Consider the following 22,731-nt stretch of genomic DNA (forward strand, 5'->3'; position numbering starts at 1 on the left):
CAAGCCATTTGACCCCGTCCATGATAGGAAGAGGAAGAGAGGAGGCCTGCTGGAGGAGGAGATCAATGTCTTTTGTAGCATGACTGAGGCGGTGAAGGAGGTGGCAACAACCATCAGGGAGTGCAAGCCCCTCGACGTCCACCCTGACTTGTATGGCGCTGTCATGACCCAGGGTGGCTTCAGCAACGGGCTCTCATGGCAGCTCTCAGCCACCTTCTTGACAACAAGGCCCAGGATGTTGGGTTCGTTGCCATGGCCGACGCTCACAGGGTGCTGTGGCTCAGGAGCTGGCTGGGCAAGCACTACTACTAGAGTAGTGCTGCCTGTGAGCGTGCATGATCCCCGACGGCGACGGCGGTGGCGACGACGACGACGATGACGACGTACATTTTGTGTAGCTAGGGCTCAAAAACTATTTGATGGTCTGTATATTTTGGTGAGGTGGTATATATTAACCCCTCACTCTGATGGTGAATTTGTGGTGGTAGGACGACACCCTCTTTTGAATGTGGTGGTAGGTTAACACCAAGGTAGTGCTAGGTTGAACTTGCTATCCGTATGATCATGCATGATTTACTTCTGTTCTGCTTCATTGTTGTTTGTGTGCTACTTTGCTTACTACTTGTGCTCCATTGATTTGCTGCTTCAACTCTTGCTCTTGTGCATTGCTAGGGCAAGTGGTATGTCGTGTTCATCGGTGAGGTTCCAGGGGTTTATAGTTCATGGGAAGAAGCCAATGCACAAGTGGCATCGTATAGCAACATCAACTAGAGAGGGTTCAAGACTAGGCAGGAAGCAGAACAAGCTTACTCCATCTGGGTGCGAAAGCACGGAGGCAGCAGTGTTGACAGTGCCAAGGTTGGAGCTGTCAAAGTGGAAGCTGCTAAGGTGGATCGTCAGTTTGGGTTGAAGCTGAAGAACTTCATCATCTTCGCTCAGTTCATCATCATTGCTGTGTTGTGACGTTGGTGTGCTAGATGTGATTATTGTGGGTAAGCTCACCAACTGGGGTACAAGGTAAGCACAACATGTACGGCGTATCCATATGCCGCTAGGGCCAATGCAGCCAACCAAACAAAGTGCACTTGCGTATTACTTAATGCAGGAACACTAGATGCGGGCAACTAAACTAGTTGCATATGGCGTATTAGGCCCTGTTTTTGCTCAACCAGGCTGGGTTGTGTTTAAAACTTGAACCAAACACGCCCAATAAGATTTCACACTGCACCAAACCAAAACTTTTATTACCAAACGCAACACTGGTACCCTAAAGAAAACAAAAACAAGGCAGCACTAGTAACTCAAGACCAATCAACCGCGTATGTTGACCAAATCAAATGCAGCCAACCGACATAGCGAAAATATAAGAATCAGCAACAAAATATTGCAGTTGCAACAAAGCAACTGCAAACAACTATTTTTCTCTGCCCCGATGTAGAAACCCAACCTTATCGTAATGGATGGAGGAAGAACACAAGAAGGAAGACAAGCTTATAAATGTTACATGATGGCATCTATAAGTGTGATGCAAAATCTCAGTGGTATTTTTCCAAAGAGGAAAAGTGGGCATTTCTCTGAATCGACAGAATTGCAGTGGCATTTATCTAATTAACCCCTTATATTTTGGTACCCAGCGAGGCCTTACCAACGAATCGCAGTGCTCCAGTTTATTCAAAATACCAGTGAACCCTCAGCAAACTAAAATGGCCATGCTAAATGAAGCTTGTCAGTTAGCCTTACAAGAATAATATAAATACCCTCTAAACTAAGGAGATGAAATGTATATGGCCGCCGCGCCGCCCAACATGTCGTGCTGATTTGAGGAGCTGACGAAGAACATAATCCAAACGAGGAGCATGCCCGCTTTCAGTATGGCAACGGGGTAGCTGCTGCCATTTTGCCGCTCAAAGAGAAAAGGAAAACAGGCGTTGCTGCCATTACCAGCTCATCAATTAGACGCCTTTGCGCCTCGAGCTTTCTGCAGACTACCCAAGACGCTGTCCACAAGCTTATCCTTGCTTTCATCCTCTTCCGAGTCTGATGAAACAAAGGAATACTGCTTCTGTGGCTGTTGCTGCTGCCTTGTGGCCCTCAGAGTGTCAAGGTAACCTGGACTGCTCCTGGAACAATCCATGACCCCGTCCTCTTGAGGTTTCTTGCCAGAGCCATCCTTGCTGCCGTTCCAGGAATCAATGATTTTCAGGAGCGAGCTCTGTTCAGCGCTTCTTCTGGGCTCTTGCTCTGCTTGATTCTCATCGTCAGAGAAATCATCTTCTGAGCAGGTGGGAGGCCGGTAGCAAGTTTCTTTATCAACCCCTTCAGCAGTTTTGGCAGTGGCAGATACAGGACCAAGTTCCCCCCAGATGGAATCATCGCCATTACTTTGATTCCCATCGCCCTTACTGCCACCCTGATCATTCCCATTTTCTGCAGGCAGAACCCTTGGAAATTTTACCCTTATACCAGGCATAATCTGCAACAGTGACTCAATGTCTGCATATCCAAGCTTCTGGTGGTCAAGCTCGTATCCGTGCTTCTGAGCAAACTGACGCTTGAAAATGCTGATGTTAAATCCATATTTGTATTGCAGGAGAAGGTCCTTCAATAGCTTGTGGCAATCAGACAATGTTTCCTCCCTGTTCGGAGTCCTATTTGTCCTACCTTTTTCACCGCCATATTTACCCTGCTCCAATGGCTTGACATTAAAGAGAGAACTCAGATCAAACTTGCTAGAATTTGGTGGAGTGGATGTTGTGCTAGAATTTGATGGAGTGCATGCTGTGCTAGAATTTGGTGGAGTGCTTGTTGTGCTGGAATTTGGTGGAGTGCGCGTTCTCTTTTGAGGGAGTGTAAGACGGAAAGGAAAATCGCTAGAAGGAGTTTCCTCGATCCATTTCTTTTCTGAAAGTAACAAATGGACCAGATGATTGACATCTTTCTCGACAAGGCCTTTGAGAGGCCAACAATCTAAATTCTGCAATCCATGTACCAACTCCTCCCTGCCAATAAAAGAATCATGTAAGAATAATCTCTCTTAAAGTGATCGAGCCAAACATGATTTGTAGTATTAGCTTATGTGAATCTGGGTTGGATCCATTTGTTTGCCTGTAATTAGTTCTGGAGTAGACAGCACATGCTCATGAAAGATATAGGTGCTCCGACTACTAAACTAACTATTTGAGCAACAATATTTACTGCAACATGATCATAACACATCCAAACAAATTAATGAGAAGTTTTAAAGCAGCAAGGCAAAATTGCAGAACTATGTTATCAGGCTACAAGATCTCATGCAAGCAAACCTATCTATAGATGGGCATATTTGTTGGCAGCACAAGGTATAAATCTGTTGGCAATGAATGCTATTTCCTTCTCCTTAGTTGAACTGGACAATCTACATACTGTATATTGCTTCAGACACACAAACAGAAATACTATAAATGTAAAGAATATATTACATGCAAGACTTCACTGGTAAAATCTTCAACACTTTCTGTTTATCATAAGTAAGAACTGAGATGACTACAAGGCATGGAATAAAATTATCAGTGTTAAAAGCTTTACCTTGTCTTTGCTTTCGAAACAAGCTCAGACCCAATGGGCTTCGATAGCTGTTTCCCTAGAACATCCCAAAAGTAAAATCTTGTGAATATTTTATTAACTACTTGCTGCTCATTTCCACAAGTTGAAGCCTTCAAAGGTTGAGATTCCTCAATTATGTCTGTCTTTGCTTCATCAATGCCATTTTTCATGGCTATACTGTTATCTCCATCCAATTTTCCAAATTTCCACCACCGCATTACCCAACTAAAAAAGCCCTTACTCATCTTGGATGTATCACCTCCATCTTTACACAATGGAACAGATGCAGGTCCAGTACATGGTTTCGAGTTCTGCAGAATAGGCGGATCCCTCTTTAACTTTTCTGTCTCTTCTGCATGTTTTTCAGAATGGTCATGGTCAGACAAAGTTGAAAAGTTAACAGTCATAGCTGCAGAGCCATCTGTTACATCTGAACTTCTGTTCTGGGAAGAGGTCTTATGGATCCTATTCAAAAGCCTGCTACATTGATCACTATTGCAATCTTGCTGAGGAGTTCCCAAATCAGCGACTTCAGCAGAAGTGCCTTCATGACATTGAGAAACCTCACGATTAGCACTCTCAGGGCCATTCCATAGTACCCAGATCCTTTTTAATAGTCCGTCACTGTCAACAGTATTTTCCACCCCTAAGAAAGAGGGAGTTCCAGCGGCATCAACTTCCTTGTGGTTGGCAGATGATTTTGGCCTTGTGGTTGGACTTTTTAATAGCCCATCACTGTTAACAGTATTTTCCACCCCTAAGGAAGAGGGAGTTCCAGGGGCATCAACTTCCTTGTGGTTGGCAGGTGATTCTGGCCTTGCATTCATATCAGCTGCTGGGCACACCTTTTGATCCTCAGGTAAGACATCTTGTGGGGAAGATGATACAGCAGATGCAGCTGGGTTCTCATATACAGTCTGCTTGAAGCTTCTGTCCCTGATGATACTTTGAGAACTTAGGGTTTTACAGTTTTGTTCAGGAGAAGAAGTGGACACGGAGGATGGAGGCTTCTTATCATTGTGTGTTGCTCGACCGCGGTTATTGTCCTTGCCATCACTTTCAACAGAACTCAGGGGCTCAAAACATTGTTCAGCAGGTTCCAGTAATTTTTTGTTCACCCCAACTACACATGGCTCTCTTAAAGCAGATGAACGAGTAACAAACTTCACAATATCTGGCATTGATAGGAGAAGGCAAGACAACTTTTTGTGGCCAAAGAAATCATTACCAAGAGGCACATTGTTCTTTTTGAGATGTTGAAGAAGAATTGAAAGCTTGACCCCACTAGGATACGAATTCAGTGCCTCTCGTATCCCATCAACCACATCTTTGGGGACTGCAGTAACTGCATTTTTGGGATTATGGCATATTACATCAGATGGTACTGGTGTTGCAATGGTTTCTTCTGATTCAGCTTCCACGAAGGGGTCGTCAAGGGCTCCTTTGTAGTGACCATACCAAGATCCAGATAAACCATCTGGTGGGTGGTTAAAACGCTTTGGTGAGAAATTTTCCCCTTTCACTAAAGCTTCCCAAGGCCACATAATCGTCGCTGCATTGCACAGTACACTGGTAGTTTTACCAGGACAAGCAAGTAGTATGTTATAGTTGCTCATTCGCAACCGATGCAAAATGTTGGCGAAATCTTTATCCCCAGATATGAGGAAAAAATGAGCTGGTGGAGGGTTCTGAGCAATCCAGTAGACAAGATCAGCCATAAATGACCGGTCAGAACTGTTCTTTCCACCTACATTATTGAAATAGCATTGTTAGTATTACAAGAGAAACCACAATAGCACATCAGCAAAGAATCTGAAAAGGAATAAAAGATAATACAGACCGCCAAATTAAACCCATTAAGCTACGCGGGAAGGGCGGCCAACCAGCTATGCCACGTGGCGCAAGCTGGTTGGCCGCGGTGAGAACTCTTTTGGAAAAAAAACAACCAGCTATGCCATGTGGCGCAAGCTGGTTGGCCGCGATGAGAACTCTTTTGGAAAAAAGATTAGATGGAGGTGTGGATTATTTTTTTATATGTATTTTTTTCTTTTTAGACGGAGATGGAGACATAACTCCGCCTATGTCTTCTAGGCATAGCCGGTCCCAAGCCCGGGTAAAGGAGGAGGGTTGTGATAGGCTTGGCGAGCCAACGTAAAAACTAGCCAGTCCCATGGGTATGAAACCCATTTGAGCGAGAGTAGTACTAGGATGGGTGACCTCCTGGGAAGTCCTTGTGAAAGGGTTTCATATCTAAGGGTTGTGATAGGCTTGGCGAGCCAACGTAAAAACTAGCCAGTCCTTTGGGTATGAAACCCATTTGGGCGAGAATAGTACTAGGATGGGTGACCTCCTGGGAAGTCCTCGTGAAAGGGTTTCATATCTAGCCTACCCCAACTTGTTTGGGACAGAAGGCTTAGTAAGTAAGTAAGTAACGGAGATGGGGACATCTGGTATTTTTTAAATGGAGGGTTATGCAAAGTGGCACTTGCTGGTAGGCTGCGGTGGTAGTTTTTTCTTTTTTCTTTTTTACCTTTTTTAGATGAAGGTGAGTATATTTTTTTCTGAGATGTTTTTTTAGACGGAGGAGAGGACTCTATGTATTTTATTTTAAGTGAAAACGTACGCACAACTTCCTCTCAAGCGGCGCCACAGGGTGGCGCCCCAACCACTAGTTTGAAGAAATTCGAGAGCACCAATGAGGATGCTAATATTGTTACTTAACAATTGTTAGCAAACAAACTCCTAGCACACCAATCCAAGCTTCAAAATACTAGTTCATCATATCGGTCTGGTCTTAACAGACTGATACGACAACAATATCATCTGACATGACCCGTACTGCGGTGAATATGACCGCAAAAATCGTCCGAAACTACAATAGCTGCAAAATCCTATATCTAGACCAATCCCACAATGCCATTCATGCAGTGAACCGTCAACCTAATCACATGATACCAGAGTTGCCTAAAATTGGGGAAACATGGCCACAGCACTGCCTAATATTTTATCGATCCAAAATATGTAAAAGAAACATCATGAATTTTGCCCATAAAATTTGAAGGAATGACTTACAGATTACTACGAAACGAATGATAAAATCTATACAGGTTATGCTTCTATAAGATCATCAAGCAGTGAAGATGTTATCAAATCGAGTGATTGCAAATCAAATAATCATTTCTCAGAGTCCTCTAATGTTGCTACGCTATAAAAATGAAGCACATCTCCCACAAATCTGAAGCAATATCAAAGCAAAGTTCTAACCTTTCTGGTGAGAAAACACACACACACACACACACACACACACACACACACACACACACACACGCACGCACACACACACACACACGCACACATGGTTTCCATTGTTCAATTCGACTCTATGCAACCCAAGTGTGTTCCATCCTGTCAAAGTAACTCATTCGTGGTATTCAATTATGTGAATGAAATAGTACAAATAAACAAAACGACACCGTGCGATTCATGACCGTCAACTCAAGCATACGTACTAACAGGGCAAAAAACATGGCAATGCATCGCAAACCAGCAGCAGCAGTGCAGCACAACAAGCGAAACGCACACGACTTTTCCCCCCCAAATAATAGAGAATCGCACAGAGATAAGGGAATGTAACGGAAAAGGAGAGGGGACGGGAGGACGCAACTGCTTGGGACGTGGGAGATGACGACGCCGGTGGCAACGAGCGCCTCCTGCGCGGCGCGGGAGAGCTGGACGACGTCCCCGAAGGCGGTGATGGAGAGCGGGCCGCGGACGCCGGCGGCGCGGAGCGCGGCGGAGACGCGCTGGGCGACGCGGCAGACGTTGACGTTCTGGGGGACGTGGCAGTTCTCGAAGTCCCACCACACCGACACCTTGACCGCCTTGCTCTCCTCCTCGTGCTGCCGCCGCAAGCCGGGGCTTCCCGCCGCCTCCGACGCCGAGCTGAGGCGGCGGCGGTGGGCGTGTCCCTGGTAGCGGCAGAGGTGGGCGCCGGCGGAGGGGAAGCGGCGGAGGAGGAGCTGCGGCGACATGGCTGGGGGTTCGGATCGGCGCCGCCTCTCCCTCTGGGCCGGGGTGGGCTTGCGATTCGTTCCAGGGTTTTGTTAAACCCCATTTTAACAGCAGTCGTAAAACGCCCACCGTCCGATGCGCTCCGGACGGCTGTGATCTGGCGGAATGGTCACACCACTCAGCGGTGGCAAACACATTTCTCTCGGTGTGTTTTTTGAGAACAAAAACGCATTTCTCTCACTAGCCAGCCCGGGATGCCCGCTTAATCCCTGGGCGTCTGGGCCGGATCATCAACCCCTCCAAGCTCCTGTCTGCTCCGGCGACGGCGACGGCGACGGGCCGGCGGTTGCCTTCCTCCTCCTCCGTCGACCAAGGTTAGCCAGCCCCCTCCTCCTATTCCACCTCCCTTTGCTTATCCGTCTTTATCCGGCACCACACTGATGAGCTCGTCGCTCTAGATCCACCAACGCCAGCACCGCCTCCTCCTCTTCTTTCAGCTACTCGTCACATCACCAGTGAGCACAGCCTCCTCCTATCCCCTGGATCTTGCAAGCAAACCTCTAATTTCTTTTGGTTGGCAATAAACATTAGATATTTGACACCTTATCATGTTCAAAATTATTATAATTGGAGTTGTAGCCGCCGGTTTAGGCTGCACCTGCGAGTGTGATCTCCTGTATGTCTCTAGGTCTATGTAATTTGAGTTGTTTTTTACCTGCAAGCCCCCGTTTGGGAACATTGAACTGTTACGTTGGTTTCCTTCTCAGTAATGGAACCGGGGATTTAAATCCATGTTTATCTAGTACAAAATATATTATTATAATTGAAAACCTTTCATGCTCAATTCTTTTCCCAATTACGCTAGTGATTAGTCATGGTGTGTCAATATTGTAAAAAAAATAAGATGAATTGGTTATATGATACATGGCTTATGTTATTTCAGATTTCACACACAATGGATGGGCAAAGCAGAAAGCACAGGATTTTGATGGTGTCCGACTTCTTCTTCCCAAACTTTGGTGGTGTGGAAAGCCACATCTATTATCTATCGCAGTGCCTCCTTAAGCTTGGCCATAAGGTCTTTCCCTAATAAACTACTTTTTATTATCCTGCTTTCGTCATTTATGCTTCGAGAATGTAAGATAAGCTACTGGGTATGCATTTCATTCGTCCACTCGCATCAGTCGAATGGCGGAGACAGGCCCCAGGCAGCCTGGGCCGTGAGACCCAGCCCTACTACAGTGCACGAAGGCGGCCTGGGGCCTGGCCCATTCCTGGCGCCGCCACTGCTCATCACTCTGTATGAATGCATCATTTTTACGGGATTTTTGGAGCATGCACATATACTGAGTTTCTGTTTGAGGATGTACTGCTTGGGAGACCTTACCTTCTTATGAACACAATGAGCATAAGTTTGTGCAAAGTAACTTATGCTACTATTTCTAGGTCGTACAGACTTTTGAGCGAGTTCAATTTGTTATTCTATAGGTTGTTGTCATGACACATGCATATGGAAAACGTTCTGGAGTACGATATGTTACTGGCGGCTTGAAGGTTTATTATGTGCCGTGGAGGCCATTCCTGATGCAGAATACACTACCTACATTATTCATGACATTTCCAATCATAAGGACAATTCTTATTCGTGAGAGGATATCTGTTGTGCATGGACATCAGGCCTTTTCAACACTGTGCCACGAAGCGTTGATGCATGCTAGGACAATGGGGTACAAAGTTGTCTTCACAGATCACTCGCTTTATGGTTTTGCTGATGTTGGAAGCATTCACATGAATAAGGTGCTGCAGTTTACTCTTGCAGATATTGATCAGGCCATATGTGTGTCTCATACAAGCAAAGAGAACACTGTCTTGAGGTCAGGGATATCTCCGGACAAAGTTTTCATGGTTCCCAATGCAGTGGATACTGCAATGTTTACTCCCTCCTCCAACCGCTTAAGCTGTGATGAAATCATTATTGTTGTGATAAGTAGATTGGTATATCGAAAAGGTGCTGACCTTCTTGTTGAAGTCATTCCAGAAGTATGCCGTCTATTTCCAAAGGTGGGTGATAGCTAGTAACTACAGCACTCTTTGCATGAGATAGGAAAAGGTTAAGTTCATGTATGTTCTAAGGTGGAACAAGTTCGTAATTCAGCATATAGACATACTGTTTTCGTAACTGTCATCCTTTCTGGTCTGATACATATAATAAATTGCCTGACAGTTCAGCTTGATAGAATGTTTTGGTTCATATGTTATCATCTTGCATCTTTACTTTCTTACTCTTATCTTGTTTTGGACTTATAGTGGATTATGTTCCCTCAGTTAATAAATCTATGGATTTGTCAGGTTCGCTTTATTGTTGGAGGTGATGGTCCAAAACGTGTGCGGCTTGAAGAGATGAGGGAGAAGTTCTCCCTTCAGGATAGAGTTGAGATGTTAGGGGCTGTACCTCATGCTCAAGTACGATCTGTTCTGATATCCGGTCATATATTTCTGAACAGGTACCTTTCTGAGTTTTCATTCTTTTGTGTTCAAAATATCTAGATTATTGGTTATATATGTGCCTTTTTCTGTTCTTAATGTATTTTTACTTTACCATCGATTATTGTATACTCTGGTGTGTTGAAATAGTCTTGTCAGGTTCCAATTTTATGTTTTTTTGTTGCGACAAAGGAAGTTGCATTTACCAAACTGTCCATTGAATTCTAAAAGTCCAAGGCATCGGTGGCAATGATCATTGCTATTCACAGAGTAGCTAAAATTGTTGTACTAGAATGTCTGAAATGATTAGCGCTCTCCTCGAACAGATACTTTGAGCCGCTTTGGATCTTTTCTGTAGTTGGTCATATTTGTACCATATTATTGAATTGTTCCTGTGAGCCTCTGGTGCTTCCAACATGCATGTACAATATCATTTGATAAAATGTAATGATGTTGTGGGTGTATTTCTTGTGAAATTATAAGTATATATTTCATGGATCTAATGCAAAGAAAGAGAAGTGCTTTTGGTTTCGTTTTTTTCACTTACATAATCCTATATTATTGGGAAACTAGAAGGTGGATGAGTTAACCTTGTTTATGACAGTTGTGCATAGTGCAATTAACTATAGCAATACTGAGACGTAAAATGTAACCTTTGCTACTGTAGTTCGCTTACAGAAGCATTTTGCATAGCCATTCTGGAAGCAGCAAGCTGTGGGCTTTTGACAGTAAGCACTAGAGTCGGAGGGGTTCCAGAGGTATGCCCTTTATGATTTCATAGTTTCTTTTGTGGAGAGCCATAAATTTCATCTAGTTGGACAATTTGCAGACAAATTACTCCTTTTCAGGTTCTACCAGATGACATGATAGTACTTGCAGAACCAGATCCAGAAGATATGGTACGGGCTGTGAGGCAAGCTATCGACATACTTCCTGGTATAGATCCCCAAATTATGCATCGCCGGGTGAGTTTCAACTCTATGCACCTAGCTGACCTTACTGCACCAGCTTTTTTTAGTAGAAAATTAACATGCAAGTTCTCTTGGGCTTATTCAAATCTAATGTGCATTGTAGATGAAAAAACTCTACAGTTGGGATGATGTGGCCAAAAGAACAGAGATTGTCTACGATCGTGCAATGCAGTCATCAAACACTAATTTGCTAGATCGTCTTCCTCGGTGAGTATAAGGCAGAACACGGACTGTAAATTCATCTTCTGTCACTCATTGCAGAGTAGTTATAGCTGAAGATAGGTTTTTCCTTTGGATTGCCACCTGTCCTTGCATATATTGTATGTCAAAGTGCTAACTCTCCATTTTCTATATTTCATACTCCCTCCGTCCCAAAATAAGTGTCTCAACTTTGTACTAACTTTAGTACAAAGTTGTACTAGGGTTGAGACACTTATTTTAGGACGGACTCTGTCCCAAAATAAGTGTCTCAACTTTGTACTAACTTTAGTACAAAGTTGTACTAAGGTTGAGACACTTATTTTAGGACGGAGGGAGTATAATGATTAGTTCTACTGGTCAAAGTGTGGGCAATACCGCCACAGTTTTGCATGCAAACGCAAAAGGAAGTCACTGACGTTGTGTTTCCGTAATGTTGTAGATATCTCACATGTGGAGCTTGGGCAGGCAAGCTGTTTTGCCTCGTTATGATCATAAATTACCTTGTGTGGTGCCTTCTAGAATTCCTGCAGGTATTTCTTTTTTACCTAGGCATTTCTTATTTTCTGGAGATTGATGAGATTATAACGGGGTTTCTCTCCCTCTCAGCCTGCTGAAGGTATTGAAGAAGTCCCAGATATAGGGCCACTGCACATTCATTCGGATTCAGTAGATGACCAGTGCGAAGCGCAACGAAATTGAACTGTTTTGCAACCATTGTGGCATGGATCATATTGGAGGTCGTGATATCTATTTTAGGCTGGCTCTCACTCTGGAATTTCTTTCGGTGTTTCCCGGTTCTGCATTGACTGTTTTGGGAACAAGTCTTTGGCGAATGAGATAACTATGAAATCATTTCGTCATACCAAATACTGGAAACAATCGTGTTGCATAAAGTTAATGGTGTGAGTACTTAATGCCATTCCCAACTTTTCATCTCATGTGTCTCTTGTTCCAATCGTCGGACATCAGCTGCTTCTTGGTGCTAGTTTCTACCACTAGAGATATGACGGTCTTTGGTATTAACTACTCCCTCCGTTCCATAATATAAGAACGTTTTTAACGCTACACTAGTGTTAAAAACGTTCTTATATTATGGGACGCTCTAATATTTCTTTCCAAAGGGAGTAGAAGGAAAGCCGCGTGTTGCTGCGGCGGCGCGGGGGGGGGGGGGGGGGGGGGGGGGGGGATTAGCCTAAACGCGCATGTGACACACACAGAGTATATGTTGTTTCTCTTATTGCCAATATGCAGATTGTATGCTTATTGTTCAGTCATTGACGGAAAATATATTTTAAAATGTTCACAAATTTAAAATTTTGTCTATCGATCAGCGTAGGAGCATCCACAGCCCACAACCGCAAGTGTTCAAGTGTGAATAAGCATAACCGCAGCCCACAACTGATCCACTCCTTAACATGTGGGGCAACAAATGCAAAATCTTCCTTGATGCGCCATAAGGCTCCAATCCTGGGGAGAACTTGAGAGATTTTGAAATTTGTTTTGTCCTGAATTTGGCTCGCACGAGAACATGGGGAGTTTGTATTTATTTGAGCAATTGATTCTTCTTCTTTTTTCTGTTTTGAGATAGCCCCCGCTCTTTTCAAAACCTAGACGTATCTGTGAAGTCGGAATTGAACGTGACATCACATGTAAGTCAGAAATTCAACTTGTGTATTGTATAACTGCACAAAGCATGGAGAAACACGGTGTTGCTTTCAGAGACAACTTCAAAATGATATCTGAAGCAGTTATAAGGTATAACTATTTATCACCCTTCCAAGTCAATCCAACATTCTAGGTTTCGAAGTAGATTTTGCACAATATAACTGCCGCTACAAGCGGATGGGCTCATAGCCCAGTCGCTAGAGGGCAGCGGCGCCTCTCAGCTGGCGCGGGGCAGAACCTTAGTTCGGATGTGTGTCTCACTGTCTCTCTTAATTAAAAAAGCCGTAGGGGGCTCCTCCCGCTACTGATCTAGTTTCTTTTAGTTGGCGCTACATCTCATTTTCAAAACTACTTCTCGAGTTTCAAAAAATGTAAGATATACATTGTGAACCTGTCGAAAATCATTGAAAAGTGCGACTTATAGGGTGTGACACTCTGGAGTGAACATTTTCATAACTAGGAAATGATGCAGTTGAGAACGAAAAGTGCAGTTGAGAAAGAAAGTGATAATCTATTTCTTTACAGAGGGAGTACAAATTATTGGCCCCCTTCAAAGCATTTACAAGTCAGTTGTTAGCTCAACATTTTTGCAGAATTAACAATACTCACAATGGTCTTTATGGGGAAGATACCGCTAACAAACAACACTCAATCCACATGTCATCAACTAGACTACACTGTGTACAACAAGTAAATACCGAGCCATATACCAAAATAGGATCTCAAGAGCGAGTCAAGACCGACAAAGAGAGCAGGTCCGCTTGAACCCTATTCGAAGTTATGGACCCCAAGTGTGACTCTTTGTTTTAAAACTTTCGGTCAATACATTTTCAATCATGGTAGTATAACGAAATCTAGCGACGATTACAAGCATTGAAGCGAGCCGAATGCATGCCAACGTCATCGTCCCTCGCTAATCGGACAAAAACTTGTTGTAGTAGACAATTGGAGGTCGTGCTAATGTCTCGAAGGACACCACCCAAACAAAGACGAACATAGACTGGATCCAAACAAATCCATCAAAGACCAGCATCGATCGAATCTCGCAAGAACAGTCAGAGACACATCTGCACACCGCCCTACGACAACACTAGAGGCACCGTCGGGGCGAGGCTGAGCGAGAGGAACTTATTCTATCATCAGAAAGCCGCCGCCGCCTTGGCCCTCTAGGCAAGAAGAACCCTAACCGAAAACTTGTAACTAAAAGCTGAGTTGGAGCCCTCCCGGCAAGAGTCGGGTCCACCGCGCCTTTATGGCCCTAAGGCCACTAGAGACGAGGCAAACTAGCGGCAGCGCCAAGGGAGACAGGGAAACCTAATTGCCTTGTCGCCCAAAGACGCGAGGCAACATAAAAAAATGCTCGTGGGTGTATCAATAGTTTTTAGTACTCCTTCCTAAATATAAGTCTTTGTAGAGATTCTACTAGGTGGACTACATACGGAGGAAAATGAATGAATCTACTCTTAATATGCATCTATATACATCCGTATGTGGTTCATAGTGGAATCTCTACAAAGACTTACATTTAGGAACGGAGGAAGTATGTTGATAGGAACATGTCTACATCTAGAATGAAAATCATGTGTGTCCCTGGAGCTCAGCAAAACCAAATGTATCTGTGCACGGATGCAGAATCAACGCATCAAACAAATGTGTTTGTGCACAGATTCCGAAGACATAAACAATATGCCATCCATGTGAGTGCAGTTTTTGTGTGTTCCCTGTATTTTAGGGCACACACAAAAAATGCCCTCAACCCAAGCAGGACGAGAAATTAATCCAAAAAGTATTGAGAAGGATAATAACAGAGAAGATACACGGAAGTAATAAAAACCAATTGCACAAAACCGGGCGAAATGTTGCTAGCATTTCAAGATTTTGACCAAGCTATCTTTCGGACATTGTTAGGAAGCCACGCGTGTTTCGCCGACATAACTGACTTGTGCATTTTTTCCATATTCCACTTACAGAGTACTACATGGTATCAACTTGGTATCAGCTACGACTCCAGATCGCTCAAGTCCGTGGAACCAAGTTTGTTGCTTCCTATGCAATTGCAGGTGAGGAAGATATGCCAGTGGGGAGAAAATTTCAGGGCGTTTAAGAGCTGCGCTAACTGAATCGGCTGCATAGTCAACCTGTAAAAGAATACAAGTCCAGTAATTAGCTACTGGTTGGTTAAGCTTCTGTACAGGGGTATCTGAAAAAATGTCAAGCATGCATTGCATTGGATAACCTAATCAAATGGCATGTTAAATTTAATTTAACTAATGGCCACACATGTGAAAGTTGTGTGCTTCAGCATCTACATTGACAACAATATTGTCGAGTATTATTATGAAACAATGACTAAAATGCGCAAATGATCTGCATGGTTGATGACATGAATGGTCAACTAGCAATATTCAATATTCATGGAGAAAAAGGATCATATTTGTCTTATAATGTTTACAACTTTGCGTATGGTACATATAAAGTACTACTCCCTCCGTAGTGATCTAAACGCTCTTATATTTCTTTGCAGAGGGAGTAACATCTACCACAATCTGACCACAATAATGCCCTTCAGATATTAACAGGACAACATATACATTTGTTCTTGGGCAAAGACATGGGTAGAAGTTCTGTTGACACTGTATATTGGGCAAAAGCATGGAGTCATACATTTTGTAAACTGGTGACATATAAATGGAATTAACAGATGCCCAATTTGCTTTTCATCAACAGATTGAGTCAAAGTTAAAACAGCTGGCCTGAAAAGCACGTGCTGACTAACAAGGAGCAACTGAAAAGGGAGTACTGCATCATTTAAGCTAGCGTAGTGACTAGTGAAGGAAAAAATGTAATCCAACCAAGTTGATCCAGAAGAAAAAGGTCTAATTTTTGTCCCTCAGCCATTAACACGCCTTATTGCAACCCAAGTTTGAATACATTTAATTTTCCCCCTAAATTCTCAATACCGGTGCAGTGACTTGAAGGTGTGATCAGGGGCCAAGCCAGTGGTGGGACAGGCGTATTAGGGCTGGAGGTGGATGAGCAACCAGATGCAGTAGTGGCAGACCAAGGGTTTCTTGCCATCTGCCACCATGGATAGTACCGTTGGGATTTGCGGTGGCAGGCTGGGTGGTAGTGATGGCAAACTTCTTCAGGTGTACTGGCACTGTAAGTAGCTTGAAAGTTGGTTGGCAGCTGCCATGGATAATGGCAGCAGTGTCCATGGTGAAGACTGAAAAGAAAGATAGTGTCCATAGAGTGGAGAGGCTGATAAATGAATCCATTTGTTTAATACATAATGTTCATTTGCTGATCCACCACCTATATGCTTACTAGTACACAATAGCATGCCACATCATAAAAACCACAAACGAGCCGGCATTGGGATCTAATTGGATGGTATTGATATATGAGGGTGCAGATAAAATGATGGTCTAACAGAAGAGGGAAGTTAAACACTGGCAATAGTTGAGAGTTCAAGATTAGACTTTCCCAAGATGAAACATAAATATGAGTATCAGCCTCTCCACTATATATCTCTATTTGTCTCCCTTTTCTCTATCTGTCTCCCAAGATGTTAAAGATCTGTTAATCTTTACTGAACATTCACCAAATGAAACAAGAATATGAGTATCTTTAACCTCAGAAGAAATTCAATTGAAAATTGTTGAGTCGTGTGGTGTTCTGGTTATTTTGAAAAAAAGACTAAGATTAATTTCTAATTTTAAATAGAATTAGAATTTTTCTAATTCTTATGTATATCCACCGATTATCTCTTAACAAGTTAACATCATCCCATGCTGACAAGCCAGCCCAGCTAATCGCTTGCTTCTTTTAATGCCAAGTACGAAAGATGATCGATGAGTCTGCCATGGCACTACAATATAAGGTGCGAAAGACTATGGAAACTACACTGATGGTTACTACCTTTTTTTGTGAGGGATTGGTAACTAACTACACTATGAAGCAAGTTTTTTTTAGTAAGAGATATAGTTAGGTTATGAAGGACGGGCGTCGTGCAGTGGTAGTCTCTCCACTTGTGGCCTGGTGGTCCTGGGTTCAAACCAACCTCCTTGCAGAATTACTATGCAAGGGTAAGACTGTCTAGAAATTCCCTTCCCTAACCCCACCTTGTGTGGGAGCCTTCGGCACTGGGTACGCCCTTTATATAGTTAGGTTAACTTACGTATATGTGCAATATCACAACGCAACCTACTTTTGTAGGAAAGGCAACCTACGTATTGCTAAAATGTTCATGGGGTACTTCAATTTTGTGAACTTACTAGAACATAATTTTGAAAGCAACCATAGGTTCATCTCTTGTGCACATAGTATATGTTAAATCTAATCTCGTGAGCTACAACTGATACGCAAAATACTCTGACTGTAAACCTAAGAATCCTAACAAATCTCGAAACCAAGCGAAACGTTGACTGTAAACGCCAAACAAGAAACTACTAGTAATGACAGTGGAAAACTCTGCTTATCTGATCCTACCAAGTATCAATCCAAGTAAATAATAACAAAACCATTCGAGAATCATTCAATCAGGTCACGCGGTAGTTTCTAATCTTAGGTTTACAGTCAGCTCGCTCAAAGCCCATCAAAGCCCGAATTGAGCAAGCAACCAAACAAAATTATAATTCGGATAAGCTATTCGCAGGAAAATAATAAAAAAAAGAATCAGCACGCTCGTGTTTCTAATCTGTACAAAGTCGTTTACCGAAGATGCAGCCGCGCTCATCAGCGACTGAGCCATCGGTAGTATGCAGAACCTGGAACACAGGAGTGGGCAAAGAATCAGTACACGTGGGCATTGGGGGTAAAATTTAAGGACTCGGAAGAAGGCCGCCGTAGTGTGCTGGAGCGCGGGCGGACGGCGAGAGAATACTAACATTCCCCTGCCACCGGAGAGGGCGGCGACGGCCGGGTCCGTCCATTCGTCGAAACTGAGGGGGAGAAGAAAGCAAACGAGATGGTCAGCCAAAGCGCAGCGGGAGCAGAACCGGGAGAGAGAGGGTAAAAGGGTTAGAGGTCGGTGTACTCGTACATCCATCCGTAGCGCCGGTCGAATACGAGGCGGCGCTGGCGGCGGCGGAGGTCAGCACGCGGCGGATTGGGGGAGGAGGAAGAGGCTTCTGCCGCCGCCATACTCTTCGACGATAAGTTACAGCGGTAGAGGACGGCCTTGTCTTCTTAATAATGGGCACGCTTTCGCGAATATGTAACGGCAAAACATCAAATAGACACAAAAGTGGTCGTGCCGGAGTGGTTATCGGGCATGACTAGAAATCATGTGGGCTATGCTCGCGCAGGTTCGAATCCTGCCGATCAAGTTTCTTTTGTTTTTCATCTATGCATTTTCTTTTTAATTTGTTGTTTATGTTTTGTTCATCTATGCATTTTTCTTTTTCATTTGTTGTTTATGCTTTGGTCCATAAGGTTCGAATCCTGCCGACCACGTTTCTTTTGTTTTTCAACTATGCATTTTCTTTTTATTTTGTTGTTTATGTTTGTTCATCTATGCATTTTCTTTTTAATTTGTTGTTTATGTTTTGTTCATCTATGCATTTTTCTTTTTCATTTGTTGTTTATGCTTTGGTCCATAAGGTTCGAATCCTGCCGACCACGTTTCTTTTGTTTTTCAACTATGCATTTTCTTGTTCATCTATGCATTTTCTTTTTAATTTGTTGTTTATGTTTTGTTCATCTATGCATTTTTCTTTTTCATTTGTTGTTTATGCTTTGGTCCATAAATTATTTTAATTTCCTTTTAAATTTGTTGTTTTATGTTTTAGTCCAGAAAATATTTTAATAGAGTGTTATTCCATGTATTTTGTTCCATAACATGCATCTTTGTAAAAATCCGTCTATTTTAATATTTTGTTTACTGTTGGAGTATTGGCGTTACAAACGTTTTGGTCTATGGAATATTTTTATCAAGAGCATTATTCCATAATGCTTAACTTTGGAGTGCTGGTGTTAGGAATGTTTGCGCATCTTCATGGGAGTCTCAGAGAGCAGTCGTACCCTTTATCTTCAGTAATTGGGGAAGGAGAGTTAATATTGAAAATGTTGTCTAAACATGTAATGCACTGGTATCATAAGGTGTTATAAAACTATTTTTAATCCGTTTTCGCGACGGCATTTGAAACTGTCGTCAAGTGAGTGTGGGTGATAGGGGGTTCTTCCCACACGACTCAGAAACCCTCGGGGATGGACGGGCGGCTACTGACGATCGTCACAGAATAAACGTATGAGAAGCCGTCCCAGTCCCACACATTACATCTCAACGTTACGTTTCTGATCAGAGAGACATCCCAAATGTTTACGTCGCTATAGTCGTGTGAAAAAGGTGGACATCAATATTTAATCTGCCGATATGTTTGTGATAGGTACGTTATCGCACATGGTTCAAGAATGTAAAATATGTGTGGTACCTCTACTACCGCCAATGTGTCCATCTTCATAACTGTGTGCGATTGGTATTCCTATCACACACGCACACTGGTTTGAAATGTTTGTCTTATTACCATGAATCGCACACACATATGAGACGAAACCATGTGTGTGTCCGTCAGGCATCGCAAACGTTTCACGTCAAAGAACCGCATGTTCTCTTTTTTTCACCGCACACATTGTTTTCTTTCTAATCGTGTCCTATTATTTTATTCTGTCATGTATGTTTTTATTTTTCCGTGTAATTTATTATTTGAATTGGAAATTTGAAATATGAAACATGCAATTCAAATTCTCAGCACAATGGTTCAACAACGAATCCATAAATAAAATTGGCAGTACAATATGTTCAGTAATTACAAGATTAGACAGCAATTAACTATAATGAACCACGATATTTACAGACGATAAAGGTGAAGAGACAAATGTAAATCATTTTGACTGCCGATGGTGTTGAAGAAGCGGAATGCCCATAATGTGCCTTCCTGCATGCCATAGGCACGAACAACTTTTTTCCAACCCCTTGTGACGATCGCCCGCCCATCCTTCACCGCCTTCTGGAAGACTTCTAGAGCATTATCATGGTAGCATGCGTTATATACTTTAACCTTAGTTGCCTCCACTCTGATTATGTAGTTTGCAAGATAATCATCGGTAAATAGCTTCGAAAACCACTAACAAAATAAAAATATCAGATACTGAGGTCTAATAGAGTAACTTTTTTGTGGGCAGGATGGAAATGCAACACATTACTTACCATCCTAAAGTTCACTGTTGTCTTAGACAAAGTGTAAATAAAGAGCTTAATTCCTATCACCCATTTCTTTCGCCTAACAATCTTTCTTAGTTTCCTCAGTTGACGCTTGTTCATGAATATCTCATTGCTCCATACGCAAAAGGGATCGAAGCGTGGATCAGTACCGCTCAGATATGTACTTACAAGCAACCAGTAGAAGCTAAACTGAGATTGCACAAATGATGTAAAATACAACTTCCTATGTTCCTAAGTACAAGTATTTTTAGATATTTCAATATGAACTATATACGGATTTATATAGAATTATAGATATAGTTTAGATTAGAATCTAGAGTCACTCATTTTGCTCCTTATGTAGTCTATATTGGAATCTCTAAAAATACTTATATTTAAGAATAGATGGTGTATAAGACATGGGATGCAGCTAACCTCGACGACAAACAACATCATCATCCATTGTAGCCGTGTGCAAGTACATGGAAAGCCAATGTTAACTACAACAGGGTTAACATCCACAAAAAATAGCAAATGATAATAAAACAGCAGCATCTGTAGTGATATCTTCATTGCGAAAGAGTAGCACGGTAGCAAAGGGACGGATTAAAAAATGGATACAACTGTTAATTGCAACAGGCTTAACAGCATCATAATTCATGTTTTGTAAGTTTGTAGCCATTAAAATATAAATGTTTAAAAATAGATATAATTGTTAAGTGCAACAGACTTAATAGCCATTGAAACCGGTACTGATAAAAATGCAATTGACAGAGTTAAACATCACAAGGCAGGTGTTGCTAGAGTAGACAATGGCTCAGTTGTCTATAAAAAGGTAGGGAAAATAGCTAAAACATGTTAGGCATGTTTACTACAACATGCTTAATACATCGATCGTACAAAACATAGCCGTTAATTTCAACTGGTATTAGTAAGATTGAACTGGTGAGTACATACTTGATAAGTCCTGAGAGGTAGTTGTTGGGGCACTTCATCTTGGCCAGAGCTCGCCCAAAGTCAGCGGCGGTAGAGGCGAACTGTTCCTCCGGGTCGAAGCGTGGATCAGTATCACTGACATATGTACCTACATGCAACCAGTAAATGATAGAAGTTAAACTGTAATTGCACAAATGATGTGAAATATTATAAGACATGAGATGTAGCTAACCTCGACAGCAAACAACAACATCGGTCGTTATGACCTTGTGTAAGTACATGGACAGACATGTTAAGTACAACAGGGTTAGTATCCATCAAAAATAGCAAATGTGCAGCATATCTGGTATATTTTCATTGCGGAGAGTAGCATGGTAGCAAAGGGACAGATTAAAAAATGGATACAACTGTTAATTGCAACAGGCTTAACGGCATCCTAAGTCATGTTTTGTAAGTTTGTAGCCATTGAAATACAACTGTTTAAAAATGGATTCAACTGTTAATTGCAACAGGCTTAATAGCCATTGAAACCGATACTGATAAAAATGCAATCGGCAGAGTTAAACATCACAAGGAAGGTGCTGCCAGAACAGAGAATGACCCAATTGTCTATAAAAAGATAGGGAAATTAGCTAAAATGTGTTAGGCATGTTTACTAGAACATGCTTAATACATCGACCGTACAAAACATATGCATTAATTGCAACTGGTATTGGTAAGATTGAACTGGTGAGTACATATTTGGTAAGTCTTGAGAGGTAGTTTCTGGGGCACTTCATCTTGGCTAGAGCCCTCCCAAAGTCAGCGGTGGCGGAGGCGAGCTGTTCCTCCGGGTCGAAGCATGGATCAGTGCCACTGACATGTGTACCTACAGGCAACCAGTAAATGGTAGAAGTTAAACTGTAATTGCACAAATGATGTAAAATACTTTAAGACATGGGATGCAGCTAACCTCAACGGCAAACAACAACATCGGCCGTTATGACCCTGCGTAAGTACATGGACAGGCATGTTAAGTACAACAGGGTTAGCATTCACCAAAATAGCAAATGGGCAGCATCTCTAGTGATATCCTCAGTCATGTATTGTAAGTTTGTTGCTGGTATTGGTGAAATTGAGCTGGACAATTAATATTTGAACATCACATAGTGTGTAGTACTAAATAAACAAGGCATGAACATGCTTAGTACATCAACCGTACAAAGCATAGCCATTGCAAGTGGTATTGGTAAGATTTAGCTGGTCAAATCATACCTGTTAAGTCCTGGGGGTAGTCAATGGGGCACTTCATCTGGGCTAGAGCCTGCACCATGTCGGCGGCGGCGGAGATGAGGTGTTCCTCCGGGTCAACACGCACAGCAGCGATCGCGTCATGGACCACCATTAGCTCCTGGCGGTGGGGATTTGGAGGCATGAGGATGTTTCACATATGCCGTTTAAGAAATTAGGCTGGGACCGTGATAGAGATCGGTGGGTTACCTGACTGGATCCAAGCAGAACGTAGATGTGGTTGAAGTTGTGGTTGCGGCGGCGACGGTTTGAGCTGCCGGTAGGGTGAGGCGCACGCGGGGGCGGGGGGATACTAAGGAAATTTGATGGGTGGGGATGTGGTGGGAGGAATAAATTATGAAATCGCGCGCCTAGTGAAAATTTCACTGCGAAACTTGAAAATTGGGC

The 22,731-nt window shown here is 42.7% G+C and overlaps 3 protein-coding genes and 1 non-coding gene across 7 annotated transcripts; 2 read left to right on the forward strand and 2 right to left on the reverse strand.

Moving 5' to 3' along the window:
* Positions 1–1,481: 1,481 nt before the first annotated feature.
* Positions 1,482–7,673, reverse strand: LOC123111110 (uncharacterized). The gene is made up of 3 exons (XM_044531797.1): positions 7,247–7,673; positions 3,565–5,329; positions 1,482–2,999 (listed from the first exon to the last, which is right to left on the reverse strand). Exons 1-3 carry the CDS (start codon positions 7,611–7,613, stop codon positions 1,949–1,951), a joined length of 3,183 nt encoding a protein of 1,060 aa, XP_044387732.1. The 5' UTR covers positions 7,614–7,673; the 3' UTR covers positions 1,482–1,948.
* Positions 7,674–7,809: 136 nt separating this feature from the next.
* On the forward strand, positions 7,810–12,187 carry LOC123111111 (phosphatidylinositol N-acetylglucosaminyltransferase subunit A). 3 transcript variants are annotated; one of them, XM_044531799.1, is made up of 10 exons: positions 7,810–7,967; positions 8,052–8,108; positions 8,537–8,671; positions 9,082–9,654; positions 9,943–10,097; positions 10,745–10,835; positions 10,926–11,042; positions 11,152–11,255; positions 11,689–11,779; positions 11,856–12,187. In XM_044531799.1, the coding sequence occupies exons 3-10, from the start codon at positions 8,549–8,551 to the stop codon at positions 11,946–11,948; spliced, it is 1,347 nt and encodes a 448-aa protein (XP_044387734.1). In that variant the 5' UTR covers positions 7,810–7,967; positions 8,052–8,108; positions 8,537–8,548; the 3' UTR covers positions 11,949–12,187. The 3 variants fall into 3 exon arrangements, with proteins under 3 accessions (XP_044387734.1, XP_044387735.1, XP_044387733.1); XM_044531800.1 differs by lacking the exon at positions 8,052–8,108 and having other exon boundaries at positions 7,811–7,967; positions 9,082–9,327; positions 9,400–9,654; XM_044531798.1 differs by lacking the exon at positions 8,052–8,108 and having other exon boundaries at positions 7,811–7,967.
* Positions 12,188–14,716: 2,529 nt separating this feature from the next.
* LOC123111112 (uncharacterized) lies at positions 14,717–18,127 on the reverse strand. Of its 2 annotated transcripts, XM_044531802.1 has the most exons (4): positions 17,959–18,127; positions 17,804–17,857; positions 17,632–17,683; positions 14,717–15,052 (listed from the first exon to the last, which is right to left on the reverse strand). In XM_044531802.1, exons 1-4 carry the CDS (start codon positions 18,057–18,059, stop codon positions 14,879–14,881), a joined length of 381 nt encoding a protein of 126 aa, XP_044387737.1. In that variant the 5' UTR covers positions 18,060–18,127; the 3' UTR covers positions 14,717–14,878. The 2 variants fall into 2 exon arrangements, with proteins under 2 accessions (XP_044387737.1, XP_044387736.1); XM_044531801.1 differs by having other exon boundaries at positions 17,632–17,857; positions 17,959–18,099.
* A 35-nt stretch (positions 18,128–18,162) lies between these two features.
* On the forward strand, positions 18,163–18,244 carry TRNAS-AGA (transfer RNA serine (anticodon AGA)). The gene has a single exon. It is a non-coding gene; the product is annotated as a tRNA-Ser (tRNA).
* Positions 18,245–22,731: the final 4,487 nt, after the last annotated feature.

Source organism: Triticum aestivum, chromosome 5B (assembly GCF_018294505.1).
Source record: "Triticum aestivum cultivar Chinese Spring chromosome 5B, IWGSC CS RefSeq v2.1, whole genome shotgun sequence".
Taxonomy (NCBI): domain Eukaryota; kingdom Viridiplantae; phylum Streptophyta; class Magnoliopsida; order Poales; family Poaceae; genus Triticum; species Triticum aestivum.

What these genes read in the sequence shown, in the direction of transcription:
- LOC123111112 (XM_044531801.1), bottom strand. Translation starts at nt 18,059, where the DNA reads ATGGCGGCGGCAGAAGCCTCTTCCTCCTCCCCCAATCCGCCGCGTGCT. An exon ending in GACCGGCGCTACGGATGGAT is followed by an intron (nt 17,858 to 17,958) that starts GTACGAGTACAC and finishes TCTCCCCCTCAG; the next exon opens with TTTCGACGAATGGACGGACC. An exon ending in TGAGCGCGGCTGCATCTTCG is followed by an intron (nt 15,053 to 17,631) that starts GTAAACGACTTT and finishes ATTCTTTTACAG; the next exon opens with GTTGACTATGCAGCCGATTC.
- LOC123111110 (XM_044531797.1), bottom strand. Translation starts at nt 7,613, where the DNA reads ATGTCGCCGCAGCTCCTCCTCCGCCGCTTCCCCTCCGCCGGCGCCCAC. An exon ending in CATCTCCCACGTCCCAAGCA is followed by an intron (nt 5,330 to 7,246) that starts GTTGCGTCCTCC and finishes TCAATAATGTAG; the next exon opens with GTGGAAAGAACAGTTCTGAC. An exon ending in GTTTCGAAAGCAAAGACAAG is followed by an intron (nt 3,000 to 3,564) that starts GTAAAGCTTTTA and finishes TTTTATTGGCAG; the next exon opens with GGAGGAGTTGGTACATGGAT.
- LOC123111111 (XM_044531799.1), top strand. Translation starts at nt 8,549, where the DNA reads ATGGATGGGCAAAGCAGAAAGCACAGGATTTTGATGGTGTCCGACTTC. An exon ending in TCCTTAAGCTTGGCCATAAG is followed by an intron (nt 8,672 to 9,081) that starts GTCTTTCCCTAA and finishes GTTATTCTATAG; the next exon opens with GTTGTTGTCATGACACATGC. An exon ending in TATGCCGTCTATTTCCAAAG is followed by an intron (nt 9,655 to 9,942) that starts GTGGGTGATAGC and finishes TGGATTTGTCAG; the next exon opens with GTTCGCTTTATTGTTGGAGG.